This window comes from Contarinia nasturtii, unplaced genomic scaffold (assembly GCF_009176525.2).
Source record: "Contarinia nasturtii isolate CC-2019 unplaced genomic scaffold, AAFC_CNas_1.1 Cnas_scaffold_78, whole genome shotgun sequence".
NCBI lineage: Eukaryota > Metazoa > Arthropoda > Insecta > Diptera > Cecidomyiidae > Contarinia > Contarinia nasturtii.
Genome location: NW_022197436.1, coordinates 2017819 through 2035451, shown reverse-complemented (window position 1 = coordinate 2035451; position 17633 = coordinate 2017819). Strand labels below are relative to the sequence as shown.

At 32.9% G+C, this 17633-nt stretch overlaps 1 protein-coding gene across 2 annotated transcripts; it reads right to left on the bottom strand.

The window, feature by feature from the left end:
* Nucleotides 1-1029: 1029 nt before the first annotated feature.
* On the bottom strand, nucleotides 1030-16266 carry LOC116337287 (dopamine receptor 2). Of its 2 annotated transcripts, none has more exons than XM_031761732.1 (5): nucleotides 14824-16266; nucleotides 14367-14646; nucleotides 13888-13969; nucleotides 6015-6300; nucleotides 1030-3911 (listed from the first exon to the last, which is right to left on the bottom strand). In XM_031761732.1, the coding sequence occupies exons 1-4, from the start codon at nucleotides 15752-15754 to the stop codon at nucleotides 6226-6228; spliced, it is 1368 nt and encodes a 455-aa protein (XP_031617592.1). In that variant the 5' UTR covers nucleotides 15755-16266; the 3' UTR covers nucleotides 1030-3911; nucleotides 6015-6225. The 2 variants fall into 2 exon arrangements, with proteins under 2 accessions (XP_031617592.1, XP_031617583.1); XM_031761723.1 differs by lacking the exon at nucleotides 1030-3911 and adding an exon at nucleotides 13046-13569 and having other exon boundaries at nucleotides 6199-6300.
* Nucleotides 16267-17633: the final 1367 nt, after the last annotated feature.

The window sequence follows — 17633 nt, the reverse complement described above, 5'->3', positions numbered from 1 at the left end:
TTGTTTTTAATTATATATTTTAGACAATAATTTATACACCCTGCCTAAAGGCAGGGCTATGCACTAGAGGGTTAAGACGTTGACTGTAGTGTTTATAAACTATGCATAAATTTCAGAAAGTGAACAGAGCTGAATGGTAAAATGCCATTTTACCTTGGTCGAAAACAACTTCAGTGTAAAATAATATTTGAGCATTGACATTAATACATTCTATATTAGCCTTCGTGTTTACGTTTTTTCTCTTCAATATAACAATTTTTAGTTTACAATAAAAACATTTCGATCGTGGAAATCAAACTGAAACTTATATGCACTTAATTCAAAACCAACATATGTCTAATCCTTATAATTTGTTATTTATGTTGCTGGAAAGCATAAATAAATTGTACAAAATTTATTTAATCACAAATTATTGTATCTTTGACATTAATATGTCTCTTTCTTTTCAGACAACTCTCGACATGAAACATACGATTAAATTTCTTGCATTTGGTGCTAGTCCTTTATAACTAACAATAGCTTGGATTTTATTAGAAATACAATAAAATGTTTGAAACAAATTTAATGTACAATTGTCAATTATTGCACATTTTTGGCTATTGTTAGTTATGAAGGACTGGCGCGGATGTGAAGTTTTTTCACGTCGCCGACCTGAAAAATTCAAACCAATTATGAATTTCCGGTGTTATTTATTATTATTAGTATTCGTTAAAGTGTGTGTTTCCATCGATACAAAATAATAATTTAAAAACAAAATAATCGACAATTAAATTGGGATACACCCCATAAGAGTTCAATTAGTAGTTTGGTCTGCTGTCCAGTCTTTTTGTAAACGAAAATGAGCTATTGAATTCATTTACATTTTTCGTTTGTTTTTAATGGTTCTTCAATATCCTCGTTCATATTATGTTTTCATTGTTTTCTGATGAACGTAAAATTCGAGAAAAAAAATATAAAAAAGTAAACGCATAAAATAGTTTTCAACAACACATTTTTCAATTCAAGTCGTATGTAAAAAAAGATGTTGGAATGCTTTATTAAAAATATATCTTTACTTGAACCGAATTCTTTGAAGCAAAATTTATTTTTTTAAATGTGTTTTTCTTTTTATTTAGTTTGTGTGAGAACTTTATTTGTTTATTATCGAAATGTCTTAAATCTGAGATGATTTAATGTCAGAAAATTCAACTAACGTGACACCACAAAAATCTCACGTCTCTGCCGAACAACTGTTGTATTTCAAACACATAAAGTCAGTGTTTATCTGTGTATTAATAGAAACTGACTTTGGATTAGGACTTTAATTCAAAATAAATTTTACACAAATACTTTTCACATTTGTTTGAAATACAGCAGCTATATTTATTTCCCCTTAGTTAGTCGAGTCTCCTCATAATTTTTGTCTCCATAATGTTGCCTACCGACTTCCTCAAAGTTTCATAACAAGAGCAATAGTAAATAAACGGAAATAAACATCTCGAAAAGATCATAGTTTGTGCAACAAAAACAATCACAACAATTACTCAAAGATCATTAATGTCTTCGGCTTGCAGGCTGCTTTATTCATTACGACACTTCTATAACTTCGTCTATCGCGACTGATTCATACGCTTCTGAACAATCACAATATTGACTCTCTCCCAGCCTCATCTAATTGAGTGCGCACTCAAATTTTCTTGAACTTTTTTTTGTTCTTGATGCAAATAAAGGACATTTTTTCTTGAAGACTTACTAATCAGTGAACATTGACTTTTTCCACAAATCCAGCAGAAATAAAAATAATTGATTTTTTTTTTGGATGGGAAGTTATATTCCGGTCGATGTCAATACTCAAAAGCGCTTCACCCACTTCTATGTTAAGTTTGAGTGCGTTGCGGCAGTTCAATCACACCTCAAGTGTGAATTTGGCGACTGTGGCGAAAAACTGTATCAAATTAATCAATTTTGCGGAGGTAACACGCAAGTACGCAAATAGAAGGTTTTCACAGTGATGCCAAACAATGGAATACTATTCACGAAATATTAAGCCGCAATCCACACATGAAAAGCCAACAAACAATCGCCCACCGAAAATAAACACTTTTGCTCTTATACCGTTAATGTGATTTCCATTTGAAGAGCGAGTATGAGAGACATGTATAAAACAAAATTGGCGAATGAGCTAAATTGTGTGGCCATATTCCAAAATCCAACCGGATTTATCCGGAAAATCACCGAAAACAATACAGAGATCATCCAGCGGATCTATGGAATTTGTCGCTCAACGTCGATAAAATCAATCAAATGGGCAAACAATCAAATCGTGCCCAATAGTGTTTCCGTAAGTACTGGTACACCAAAACCAAAGCAAACATGCAACGAAAATGTACATTGTACAGCAAGAAATATGTTATTGGCATCGATCCGAATGAAATGAACGTGATTGTCTGCAACGCGTCGCTGCTGATGAAGCGGATGTTGAGGTGAGATATTTTGAAATGTAATTTGAAATGTGTTTGAATCGAAAGTATTTTTATCATTTTGAATTTCGGAGGAAAATAACAAACATGCGATACCAACTGGGAAAGTCAGCAGAAAAGAGGAGGTAGAGAGACGGAAGGCTGGGAGAAGGACTCCTGACATTGGCGATCCAAGGGGGCGAAGGGGGTTAATTTCTAAATTCTCCTAAAATGTAAAGGGGATTTGGTTTCTCAAAAATAAATTGAAGAGTTAAAAAGGAAGCAAATCGGAAAATAGTAACACAAATAATCAGACGTGCTAACGGGGGCTTAGTTTCGGGGGAGTTTTGTGCCCGAATTTCTCTCGATGATAAGGTAATGTCATGTATTCAAACAGACTTTCCCTTAAATTCTCCATATAGTTTATATTATTTCTGTAGGGCATCACCATCGTCACAATTTATTTCTTTCGCCCTTCGGATGTAAGACTCTTTTTATTTGATCTCGTAATTTGAATTAATCCCTTCTTCGGAACTATTAAAAAAATCTGTACTTTTTTCTGAATTATATTCAAATGTTCTAGATTTTCGAAAAAAAAAATTAAATGTAACATTTTTTTCGTAATATGGGCACAATTTTCAAACTTTCACGTTTCCCAAATCTCATCAATAAAATTAAGAGTTTCGGCTAATTGTTCATGATTGGCTCCAGAATTTAGCATATCGTTGAAAATATTCTTCAGCATTAGTTGATTTGCCATGAAATTGACGTTCTTGTAACTATTGTACATACTTATTCACTTATTTATGACTAAAAATATTTGCGTCTTAATTTGTAAGCACCATTTATTTTAAATTTATGGCGCTCATACTTCACGTATATATGTACTCTGTACTGTAAATTCTGTTATTGTTACCATTATTGTAGTTTGAGTTTCTGTATTAAAGATCTTTCATATACATATAAAACATATTTTGTGTTTGTAAAAAATAAAATTTTTAATTTAGTTTTGTTTATATCTAAAATTCGCAATATTCATTGAGTCTAGTTAATTAGCATTGTTGTTTAACTTTGACTTTGGCACATACACACAAAGTGATGATAATGAAGATAATGTTGGTCATTTCAAATAAATGTCCACTGATTTGACTGGCCACCATCTTCGCCTCACTAAGAGATAGACTTTCATATATATATTTTTTACCACAATCACACTATATCATACGTAGAGATAGTGAATGTTGTTGACACACAGGAAAAATGCAAGAAATTTAATTGACGAATGGGCGAGAAAGAATGTTTTACGTACATTTCTTTGGGTGGGTACTCAAAATTTGAAGTGTATTAATGATTTCCGGTTTTACTTTGATATTCTGGTTGTTGATTTTCGCTGCTGTTTGAATTATGATTATTTGAGATTTTAACAATCGTTGATTTCATTGATGCTGTTGCTACGACCCATTGTTACCATTTCTGTACGTATAAATTGTATTTTTAATAAAATAGAAAAGAAATTGAAAAATATCCGTTAGAATTAATAGAATATCGGATTATTTTTTGTGTAGTTTTAACTTGTGTTTCGAAATAAATAGTTTTAACTCTACTCCAGACAGTATAAGTCTAAATGGCCCATGAACTCAGATTTTTTTTTATTGTATTCATAGCTTCTGATGGTCGCGTTCAAAGGGGGTTAATTTCAAAAAAAATTCAAAATGTAAATGGGTAATTTCAGCTTCATCATCTTCAGCTGTTTTCGTTTTTTTTCTTCACTTTTTTGACAAAAATTCCTAGCAAATTGAAAGTTTTTTTAACGATTCCATCTCATTTCTATCCAACTACCTCTTTTCGTTTTTTCTTTTGCTCTTCACTTTTTGGAATAAAATCCCTAACAAACCGGAAGATTTTTTCCCATTTGAAAAACTTGTTGAGCAAAAAAAGGTCTTCACTGTTTTCGCAAAAAACCTTAGCAAATCGAAAGAATATTTCGATTATTTTAATTTGTAAAGGGGTAATTTCCAGAAGGGGAAATAGACCCCTGGGACCCCCGGTCAGAAGCTATGATTGTATTGAGCAAAAATGAAAAGCAAGTCCAGTTATTATGACATTATCTATAAGATATCTCTATTGAACTGCATTTATACGCGAAAGTGAGATGAAATGAGCTGTGAGCGAATCTTGTGGAGTAGTTGGATCCGATCTGGTTAAAGCGGGTTAAAGTGTTTTCGAGATATTTTGAGTGTGTCGGTTTAACCCTTCTTCCCCTATTTGTTTATAATTTCCATAGATTTTGTACGCTGAGTTCATTGGACGCCTGCCATTTATTATTGTTCTTAGAGTGATATTGTCTGCAGGTGGGTTTATGAATACATATTTGACGCTTGAATCAATTTTGGCATTTTTTTTAGTAAAAATTTAGTTATTTTTGAAAATGCAGGCAAGTTAACAACTGTTTTTGTTCACAAATTCACTCCCCAAGACTCTTAAAAACCTCATTAAAGGTAACATTACTCTCAATCTGGTCTTCATCCAGATTTCGAAATAAATAGCACGTGAATATATTCATGATATACTGCTCAAATACTATTGCAGTCTCTCTTCTAATATTTATGAATATGAATCATAAAAAAATGTTCTAAGCATCAACGGTCTAACGTCATCAGATATCGGAAAATATGACTTCACCAAAATTGTAGGTTGGTCTGGCATTTTAATAATGATTTTTCGAAAGAATATCTCAAAAGCTCATTATTTTATATAACTCGAATTATAAAATTGTAGAATATGAACTCGAATTATGTCAATTTTTGCTTGGAAACTCATGAGAATGAATAGAAATGTGGTAGTTTTTAAATTGTAACACAAGGGTTCTCATTGACATACTCCATATTCAATGTTCAATTTGTTTGGTTTCCAAACTAAAGATTCAGGCTGCCAAATTCACAACTCTAGCCTAACTCTCTAGTAAACAATATTATTGTTATTGTATGACAAGTGACAGTGTAAATATTCTGTTGCCGAGCACGGTTCTATATAAAGCAAGTCGACTCTTCACTGCAACAGTATGGTTTTGCCAATAGTGTGTACTGCCGTCGGGAGTGAATTTATTGTATAAAATACGTGGAAAAGTTTTTTTTCACTTGTATTATGTTTAAATTTGTAATTAGTTTCTAATTCAAAAAACAACAACCAATTGTCTCTACCTGTTGTGTTACGACGAGTAATAAAAAACACAGTTAACGAAAATCATATCAAATTATAACTTCTTTTCTTAATTTTGATGCTTTTTTGCAATCAATATGAAAATCATTGATATTTGCATAAGATTGAATCAGATTTTTTGAACGAAAAAATTTATTTAGTGATTCTATTCTATTTCGTCATTGCATCTGAATATATATATGATTTGGGCAATTATTTCCATATAGAGTTAACTCTAGTGTGAAATTTTGCACGTTTTATATTAAATATTCAATTGAATAAATGAATTGATTCGTTGCAAATATAAATTGCCACAATTTAAAGCATCATGGAAAACTGAAACACTTTATACTGTGTATACATAAGTATTATAAATACCTTCTATATCTGATGTACTAGCTCGACCTGTTGCCTCGGCCACTGTGGTTGTTGTGGCAAAGGTGCACCGTTTTTGTCGTTTTAAAGCTGGCTTTCGAGTGTGAAAATATTGCTGATGGGCTAAACGATGACAATGATGTCGGTTATTAATTGTTTGTATACTGCGCGTTCCATCCATACTATCACAAGAGCTGCAGCTGTTCAGATACCGTCATGATCGATTTCCATATTGATTCATGGATGAGTAGCTTGCTGCCGATGCAGCGACCATAGCAGCCACATGACACTGTACGTATAAATGATATAGATATTGAATGTTACGTTTTTATTTGAGAGCTAGTTTTAGATCTATATTAAGTTCTTTAAGGTTTACTCGCAACAAGTTTAATACTCTCAAAATTTTTGAAATTAAAAACAAAAAATAATAAATCAAATTTACAATTGAAAAAATTAAATAAAAAATAAATGTTGAGTGGAAAATGTCAATACGTCACTTTTCGAACCAGGAAATACAATCAGCTGAATCTAAAGGCGATGGATTTATCAGATAAATCGAATGCGTTGAGTTTTTCACGGGTTAATTGAAATGTGAAAGGACATATGGCAAGCTCAACTGTCATAGTAAATTACTGCTATTAAAAACAGTAAACTACTGAAAGTTTGTTTCTTTGCTAAGTTCTGTATAACTTAGCAAAGACAAAAATACATTCTTTTAATTCAATGACATTGGTAAAGGAGGCGCTCTGCCCAGGTATCTGGAAATGAATGTTGTATATAAACACATGTAAATGACACTTTTGTGCTGGCCGTATGTGGGAGGAACTGTTGAATTTGGTGGGAATAAAGAGCAGGATATAGCGACAGATCAATTTATTTGCGATGATAGAATTATTAGAATAATTTATCACATAAATCGAATATGTGTCTCTTTGTGTATTTGCACTACAAATTTCATTTTATCGTCGATGCACTGAAATCACAGCAAGAGACATACACTTTATGCGAGTTTTCAATGCGTTCGATTTATCTGATAAATTATTCTGATAATTCAATGATAGCTGATAAATTTGTATGTCGATATGCAATGATTTCATATGTAATACCATTTTCTTATGCAGCATACATTTAAACGACAAATGTACATACACGAGATTTACCTAAAATTTAAATTGACACCTTTTGAAATGCGAGAAAAAACCTTAAAACATTTAATTTAATTCGCATCGGACAGTTTTTTTTGTTTGAGCTATTTTTCATTGCTTTGTTAGTAATACTTAATCGCCACCTGCCGTTAAAAATGGTGAAAAAATATACTTTTTCTGTTTATATGACTTTGGAGCATAATTAGATGATTTATTTAAATTCTCAAAGATTTAGTATAATGTCAAACTGTATGTTAAGTCAGTAGAATGTTATTTTACACTGAACAATCACTTTTCCGCACATACCTAGTATCATACTAGTAGTATGTAGAGGGTCCCCCATACAAGAATGTATTACAATAGGTTAACGCTTTAAGTCACAAAAAGATGTTGAAGCAATGTTTTTGTGGGTCTGTCACTGATTATTTCTTCCCATAGAAACATTATTTAAACTTTGACTTCACTGTCGATGATTTGAGGCTTGCGAACGGCTTGTGAGAAATAGAAATGTTTGAGACATTTTCTAATAAAAATCAACACAATATTATGACAGCCAGCAATTATAGAATATTAGAATTATAGCCTTATCTGAGGCCCTATAAGTTAAAGAGAAAAAAGCTCATGTAATTTAAGTATTTAACGTAGTCAGTACCGACTTTTTTCTCTGTGTGTATATGTATTTAATTCGGTCAAAATGAAATTGAAAGTTGTAATCCGTTCTTTGTGGAGAAACTTCCCAAATTGTTACACATTTAGAGCAATTTTAACTGCCAGATTTGCTACTTCGCTAGGCTTTGAACAAATTTGTAATCTTTTTAGTACATTCTAACGTTGAAAAATATAACGTTTTGGCCCATTCTGATGGTCATTTTCGTGTCAAATGGAACGGAGATTATATGCATACCATGCATTGCATAGTTTTCACGAATTCCAATGGAATAGATCCATTTGTTTCTTTCACTTCCGATAATATTTCGTTTGACAACATAATGTGAACACAAACCAACACATTAAGTTTTGAATTGAAAATCTAAATCTAAATCTTACGCTCAAATAAAAAAATAAACAATTTATTAGGAAAGAGATTTGCATTATTTAATTTAAAACTCTGCAGAAGAACTCTTTTATACGTCATTTATTGCATTTAATTTGCTTTATTTGTGGAATTATTATTTTGAATTTTCGAAATGCAACTGACATTGTCAAACCAAATCCAACGATATTCATTTATATGTATTAAAAATGTGCTTGTACCGTGTGACAGTATTGTTAGTATAAACAACTATCGCACCAACCGAAGAGTAGAAGAGATCAACATTTTATTGGATGATCTGGTCGCAATTGGATGGCAACGCCAACAATGCATGAAATTTTTTGTAGAGGATCATTGGTTTGAATCGTTGTGGTTGTTCGAAAAAATGCAACGTCAAATAGCAGCTTATCACAGAATGCCGCACAATGGAATACCATTCATGAAATATTTCGTGACAATCCGAACTTTCAACAGCCAACAAACAATCGTCCACGGAAAATAAACAGTTTTGCTCTTGTACCGTTATGCGATTATCATTTGAAGAGCGTGCGATTGGATATGAGAGATTTCTACAAAAAATTGGCAAGCAAGCTAAAAGTGGTGCCCAGATTCCTGAATACTGATACCAATACCAACCGGCTAAATAAATAACCCGAAATACTACAGAATGAAAATGAAAAATGTTGGCTATAACGCGTCGCAACATCCGGAAAACACCTGATGAACCGGCCGTTGAGGTGAGATATTTTGAAATCTATCTTGAAATGTGTTTGAATCGAAACTATTTGTTTTTGAATTTTGAAGGAAAACATTACAATACCAAACACGCGATTCTGTTGGAAAACTCGGCAGAAATGAAGATAAAAAGAGGCGAAAAAAATGGCTGGATGGTTTGATATCGAAGGAAAGAATCATCTGAAGACATACCCATTCGGTCCACCATCACCGCGTAATTAAACATGGCAATGGTAAATTGAGTATCGCATCAAAGTTCTACGAAAAGGAATGTCAGCATATGCTACGCGCAAATATTCACGACTGGATTTTGATCGTTACATGAAGTCGAACCAAGTAAATGATAACATCGCCGTGACAGTGACCAACAACATGCCGTCAATGATTATCTTTGGTGCATCATCGGAGATGCCACCCAATCGGCCATTTGGTTTGAAGAGACGGAAAAGACGTCCAGGATCGCGAAAATTTTTGGTGAGCGTCAAGAAACTTGGCCATTCAGTGGTGAAAATGGAAGATGAATGGGGAACATCACAAACATGCGCGAATGGCCAAGAACGATTTCCAACGATCACAAAACCGCATCGATTCAAAGTGTGCTACGGTTGCAAAGCGAAACCGATTGCTGGACTACCGGACTCAGTCACTAGTCTACCAGATATAATTGTGGCAACGGTTAGCAAAAGGGACGGAAGGAAATTAAGCGTCGGATTCGCAATGGCATTTTTCAGAATGTGGAGGAAATACTTCGGAATGAGCGTTTAATGTCAAAGGTTAAAGTTACCTACAAAAATTGGCCATTAAATGCACAGCAATAACACGTATTTTTACTGTCAAAATTTTGATGTCAAATGGTGTCGACATTGGTGACGGTATTTTGAAACAGACTTTGTAATCCATATTCATCGTATATGATACTATGTAAAGTTCTATACTTGATCTAGTTCACATTGACGGTTCAAATCGTTTATTTCCACTAGCGTGGACTTGGACTGTGTGTTTCTTCTGTTACATGTACGTTATAATGGACAAGTATAGTAACATGGCGTCGTTCAAATAAATTTAAAAATCCGTCACTCGTGTCGACACCATCTAGCACGGTAGTAGGGATTTCATTACTGTGATTAAATTCAGGGTGATGTTGCTGCTCCACAGACAGTTGTTTGGCACCGCGATATTGTTGCTGCAAAATGCATTATGCTCAAAGGTATGAATCAATTGATTCATTTTTTAATGTTTTTGCTTCAAATTACACAGGACTTTGTCGGATATTTGGCGTACTATTGCTTGATTCGTTGAGAAGACCACAAAAAAATGTAAACTGACAAGCAGCAGCATTGAATCCATAAATTATTAGATAAAACAAATATTATAACGATTAGTTAGCTTGGCTAGGCTTGGCACCATTTGTGTTACACAAATCTTGTGACCTTGTTGTGCGTTCATAAGAACAGTACAACGGTAGTACGGAGGGAAGGAGTCGTAGGTGAGTAAAGTTTTGAATTAAAAAAAATGATATTTCATATACAATTCAATTGATACTAATGATTGTCGTTCCTCTTTTCCATGTATTCACACCTGAATGTTTCGCTATGGCAACCGTAAAAATAACTGAAACTAGATACAAATCCGGGTCCAAATTTGACCGTGAATTTGTGCCTGGTAATGTGTGAATTTGCATTAAAAATTGTTCCTTGGGTAGGCTTTGAACATGAATAATCAAAGTATTTTTAGTGGCCATATTTATAGGATTTAATTTTATACCACTTCTAACTGCGGAGTATTTTGAAATTAACAAAAAAAAAACCATACTACATCAACACTGAATCCACTCATTTATTTATATGTGTATATAATTATGACAAAAATAACTTTTATATATACATATAATTTTCATTAATGGATACAGTGCAATTTATGCTTAAAAAAACCAACAATGAGTAATTTTTCGAAATCATTTTATGACATATTAATGGATTTATCATATCAAGATTTGCGTAAGTAAGCGGTTTCTTCTATTATTGTAAAAGTTTGAAAAAGAGATCGATGGTCTAATTTTTGTTCCGTTTTCAATAAAAATTAAATAACATTGGATTACAGAGGATTCAGAAAATAGAACAGAGGGTGTCCGGTTTGAATAATGTAAAGAGATAAAGTCACGTTGTCTTTTATTAGGTGACTCACGTATGCTTGTGGCTCCGGGACGGAAAAGTTTTTGAACGAAAGTGAAAAAGAAGAGCAGAAAGAAGTTAAGAAAAGCAAGAATAAAAGAGGGGCAACGTCGTAGTAGCGAATAAAAGAAACAAGCGACAGCCAGAAAAGCTTTCATCGTGAGAGATACATATTTCTAAAAATATACGTGTGCAATATATCGGATATTTCTTGAAAGGGAGAGGTGTTGCTCTTCTTTATGCATGATAAGCTGTAGCATCGCTTCGAGCAAAACTCAGGACAAGAAAAAATATTTCATGTGGTAAAATTTTGGAAACAAACTCACTCGAATTATAAAAATGTAACATGGGTGTTTGTTGCTTCCCAAAAATATTTAACAAAATTTGGACATAAAAAATAAATAAAGTAGCAAAATTCTTTATTGATAATATGCCTTTATTACATTGACGCTATTTGCTAAGTATGTCGGGTTTTTTCTGATCACAGACTGAATGTATCACAATTATTTTTAATCATTCCTTTGCATTTCATTGTTGTACTTGTTGAAAGTACTTTTATTGCACTTTATTATATTTATTATCTCGTGTTTGAAACGATATCGCGCGGCAAATGAATATCAATATAGTGAAGCGATTTTCTCCATGCAGAAGTATGACAAGTTTATTATTTTGCATAGACATTTTCAAATCTAGACCAGCCGACAAATTTCTGAAATTTATGTTAACTATAATCGGCTTGTATATTGTAAGAAATAATCAAAATATTCCAAAAGCATCAACGAAAACATTTCAGCTCAAACGTTGAGCTGTTTAGATAGCCAAACCACAAATGAAAAATGATGGATGGACATATGAGAATTGGTTTCAAGATTGAAGAAAATTGAAGATGTATTTTTAATATTTTATAAAATTGTAACGAAGGTAAGATAACAAACAATTTATTCAAGAATATATGATGGAAGTGATTTCTCCAGAGTGTAGCACTGCAATATAATACTCATCGATAATAAATGAATCGTTGCGGTGAAAATAACTCTTATTTTGTTGTATTATAACGTAAATAAAATATATATATAAAAAACCTCATGTTGCACTACTATTTGAAGCAAAATAAGAGCCATTTTATAAATTCTATTGAAAACAAAAACTTCACTATAGTTAAAAAACCTCTGTCAAGGTGAAGAACGAGTGACGAAACCAACATTTTGAAACAAAACATTTCTGATATCACTTTTGTGATGAAAATAGTTGGATAGATAATCTGTGTTGCTGTGAATACTAGTGGATCCCTCCACCATACCTCATTTTATTTTTTCGAAATTATTGAGCTAATGCATAAAGGAACATTTTCGGCATGTATTTAGGAAATCGGCAATAATCAAAGTTTCTTTGTAAAAGTTATTTTTTAAAAAAATGTCCTTGAAAATGGTATTGAAAACTTTTCAATATATTTTGGGCTGTAAATTGTTTCTTATTTTAGAAAAAACAAAACAGTCGCTACTGCTTAACAAATTCTCCTATTGGTTTAAAAAAAATATATATATTTTGTGTAAAATATAATGATTAAAGTGTCCTTGCTACTCAGTTGGAATCCTTCCATTCAAAAAAGTTCAATACTGTATGTAAACTTGAAAACCACTAAGTGGGACCGTCAAAAATACAAAAACAAATGTTTACAATAGTGTATATTAATATCAGCTACCATTTTATTATTCATGTGCATGTTATTGATGGTGCAATTTTACGGAGTGAAAAAAAGCGCTTGAGTAATAATGTGCAATCATTTCATGGAATTTGTCAAAAATTGTGGGACAATTTTGATAACAGATAATATTCAAGATTTCATTGAACTGGGGTTTGTGATATTAAAAAAAAAACGATCTATAAACAAGCTAAATTTATTTTTGACACTTGTTTAACTTGTTGTGGTACATTTATACAACTACATACCTGTCTAGCGTTGTAAGTGAAAATGTTGCGCGTTACGGTTTTTCGTTAAATCCCAATTTACTTTCATTTAATTTTCTTTTTTTTCTTTATTTATCAAGTCGTCAGTATTCATTTGTAAACGGAACACAAATATAAAATTTCTATCAAAAACTTGTTTTGTCGCAATTTTTCCTTCTCTCTTTCTCTCTGAATCTAACAAATGTTTTGTTATGAGATACGTTATTTTCTCAACTTAGTAACCTTGTGCGTAAAAGAGAATAGTAGTTCGACAATAGAACAGTTCATATGCCTATTCTGTGGTTCGTGCGATGAGTGTGATTGTTGTATGGATGATGTTTTTTTTTTTTGTTTTTCAAATATTATTATTATTTGAATTGCAATGTATGTTTCTAAGTCTGTTAATGAATAGTAAAAACTATATTTTGTGATGTTTCCTAAATGTAAGTTTGTTCACAGGAATTTTGTCGGACTTGTTGTAAACCGTGAAGCGAACACGTTGAATAACATCTTCTTGATGCAAATCTCTGTGAAATAATACGGAAATACGAAAAATTTGAAAATAAGACAGTTGAATTGGTCGTTTTGGGTGCGGTTTTCAAATGTTTGTGTGGACTGTTGCCGATTAAAAATCGACCAATAAAATTGTCTTCTGAAAAGAACCGTTTCTTTTAAATCCAATTTTAATGAGAGAGGAATGTTAAACGTAGATCCGTTCTTAAATGTTCATACTTGCTATAAGTTTTTCATTTACATTTTTCTTTAATTTGCATTTTAAATAGTCTGGTTATGACAATCAATTCAATCATTCATTATAGAAAAGGTGATGTTTTTCCATTTCTTACCTGTGATTTTGAACGCATCGTTGGTTGATATTTCCGTCGAATTTTCCGAGGACAACATACACAGAGAATTCTCACGAACGCTCTGTAAAAAAAAAATCACAATGTAAGGCTGACCAGTAAATCTTTCAATAAATCACACCCCGATTTTCGATTTTTTTTCTCCATCGAATCGGTAGAAGGGCCCAAAAAATACAATTTGAAATATTTTTGCCAAATTGATATTTGGGGTTTTCCGGCGTTTCCATGTATACCATGAACTGAACATTATGTCCTATGTCATAAACGAATGGAGATAATCGATTGCAAGTGTTTATATTCAAATAATTTAATGCATAAAAGTTGATATGTAACATTCGATTCGATTTGAAAGATGCTGATTTGACAAATAATCAAGCAAAAATATGATCAAAAATCAAGGGGGTAATTGGTAATATGGGCCCTATGGACCCACGACAGAATTTATGTTTAAATATATTTACCTTCGAAAGTCGCGACTCCAGCAAGCATAAATGACGGGATTCATACTAGAGTTGATCCAACCAAGCCACGTGACAACTGCCGATACGATCTCTTCATGTTCAATGCATTGTATACAAAATCCAGAAAGTAAATTGACGACGAAAAACGGAAGCCAACAAATGATGAAAACACCCATGACAATACCAAGAGTTTTTGCCGCTTTCTTTTCTTTCGCAAACTTCGCTAATTTTCGCGACAATGAAAAGTTTTTTCCCATATTTTGTCGATAACGTGCTCCTCCTGTTTTCACATAATTAAAAATATATCAAATTAACAGTCATGTCATGTAAAATATTGGTAAAGAAAAATCTTATAAATGTATCAAAGAAAATGTGGGTTGAAATTCAGACAGAAGCTGTCCAGCAGAGAGACAAAGGAAGTTAAAATTTATGTGTCCATAGAAAATATGGTCTTTACCGTGTAATCCGTTGTTCTGTAATGCTGAAAGCGGTTCTTCTTCAGGCTCTTCAGGTGTTGAGGTGGCTGTAGCTGAATGTGAATGATGGTGTTGGTGATGACCTTCGCGGGTTGTTCCACCGCGATGAATTCGTAATTGCAGTTCACCTGTCGCCATCAGCACCTGTTTTGTGCCCAGCTTTAACGATCTCGTTTGTACAACGGCAGCACGATAGATGCGACAATATGTAAAAACCATTACCAGTAAGGGAAGATAAAAAGAAATTGTGGACGAAAATACTAAGTATCCTAAGTGCTCGGTGAAGGTACATTTATACGGTGGCATTCCATTTTCTCTTGCTGCCCGCCACCACACAATCGCCGGAAAACTAATTGCTCCCGAGCATACCCAAACAGCTGCAATTAGAGCCGCGGCTCGTTTTCGGGTCATTCGCATTGGATACGAAAATGGATCAGTTATAGCCCAGTAGCGATCGAGCGAAATAACGCATAAATTTAAAATCGAAGCAGTACTAAATAATACATCGAGCGATCGCCAAATGTCACACCAATCAGTTCCAAAAAACCATGTGTTCTCTAGCACTTCGTATAATGCTGAAAATGGCATTACAACTAAGCCCACGAGACAATCAGCCACCGCCAGACTCGTCACAAATAAATTGGTTGAAGTATGTAAGTAACGTTCCCGAATAACCGCTAATATAACTAATGAATTGCCGAACACCGTTGCAAACGAAAATAAAAAAAGAAATGCTAATAAACCCAAACGATCTCTTTCCAAACGCTCTAAATACACGGAGAAATCCGGTTCGATTGTACAACAGGTTGTCTCGACTAAATAAATATTTTCCGTTGTGTTGATTGTTGATCTGTTATCCAATGTAAATAATTGCGAGATGTTCCAATAATAGTTATCAGTGGCATTATTCATTATTATTGCTTTATATGATGAATATGAGAGATATGTGATGATTTAAATAGAGCATTGAATCATTTTCACTCCTTGTTATCAATTGATGAGAACTACTTTGTATAATCAATTGCTGGTCGCGTTTGTTTTCAATTGATTTTCAGATGAACTTTTGTTGTATTTTTGCGGTATTTCAAGTTACATTCATGAGTTGTTCGTATGAAGCCGTTTTCGTAGTTTGTTTATCAACTAAATCATTTTCACTGCTTGACAATGTTTTCGATTTTCTACTTTCAATTTGTTGTTTTGTATGACAAACCCATTTAAGTTGTTTTCACGACACACTGCATTTCTTTTTCTTCTCTCAATTGAATCACTTCTGTTCGTATAGATTTTAAACTACTCGGTGATTCGGGATGTGTTATACATTTGTAAAGGCTTAACCGCCAAATGACACGATGAATTTTATTTTATGAATATGAAGCAAAAAATAAGCTGCAATATTGATTCTATTGACACATTTTGTACTTGGTTTCATGTAATTCATTCAAATTTATTTGAATTATAGTTATAACTTGAAAAAAAAGTTTGCACTTTGGATGAATGTTGGCACATGTCGAGACCAGTTTTTTCTGTCACATGAAAAACAAAAAAAGAGAAAAATCATTAATTTCAAAATACGACAACAATAACAACACGCATTTTGACTGTCAAAATTTTAATGTTAGATTGCCGCGACATTGGCAATAGTAATTTGAAACACACTTTGAACACCACTTTCATCCTATATGTTAGCTTCAGAATACTCGATCTAGTTCACACTGATGGTTGCAAATATTTTTCAAAGTGTTTACAAGTACATCCATGATGCTTCGTTCAAATGAATTTAAAAACACTTCCACTAATGTTGTGGCCATCTAACGCTTTAGCAAGGATTCTATAGCTGATTGTTGAAGTTTCAGTTCAACTTGAGAGTGCATGGGGAACGGAAGAGAATTGAAATAAATAACAAAGAAAAACTACAAGTAGTTGATAAATTACCAACGGATTTTAACTGTTTATATTATAAACGAAACTTAGTTTTAAAAATGTCTGTATTCATAATTTCTCAAAGTGAATTGTGTGTACTAAGAAATTTTTTTCACAAAATGAAATTCTTCTTATTGAAGGTAATCTTCATTGAGATAAAAAACACTTATTTTAGTCATTATTTTGTAGTACAATTTGTCACTCGCGTGCGCTTGTTTGGTTTTTGTAATCCCTTTTAACCCACTCTCACATTTTGATGTGTGCCCGCATACTTTTTAAATGGCTTTGACTGAGATATGTGAAAACCCCATTTCCTATGCGTACTCAAAAAGGCGCGCACAATCTAGGAGCACAAACCTACTGTGTATAATATTTTTTGGTAGACAAAGAGTTTCTGCATTGACGTAAGCAGACATAAGATTTTCATTCGAGTGGAGTGTGCCATGCAAAATTTTGTGTACCAATATTATTTGACTCACTATATTTTGGATGTAAAAACTATAATTTTCTTATATCTTGGCCGCAGCGAATATAAGGAACTTTTAAAAAAATGCAATACAATCGCCTAAAAATTGTCTTGCCGTGCATTTTGTTCTGGCGGCCGTAAGAAAAGAAGCTTAAATACAGAAAGCCAGTGGAAATATGTATGCAATATAATGTGATAATTCTGGCGTCATTCGGTGGCTGTTACTTCTTAGTCGGTTAATTGAAGATAGCGAATTATTCGACATTTTGAGAATTTTATGTGAAATGATTTGTATGCGATGGACAATTCACTATGAACGTGAGACAATGCATGTATGTTTTTTATGTATAAAATTGTGATAACTTGTGTGCGAAAAGCTTGCGAATTGTTTGAATTATTTTACTA

Excerpts from the sequence above, each read along its gene's own strand:
- LOC116337287 (XM_031761723.1), bottom strand. The coding sequence starts at position 15,754 with ATGAATAATGCCACTGATAACTATTATTGGAACATCTCGCAATTATTT. Across the intron at positions 14,647-14,823 it reads ACAGAACAACGGATTACACG|GAGGAGCACGTTATCGACAA; the intron begins GTAAAGACCATA and ends ATGTGAAAACAG. Across the intron at positions 13,970-14,366 it reads TGGAGTCGCGACTTTCGAAG|AGCGTTCGTGAGAATTCTCT; the intron begins GTAAATATATTT and ends TTTTTTTTACAG.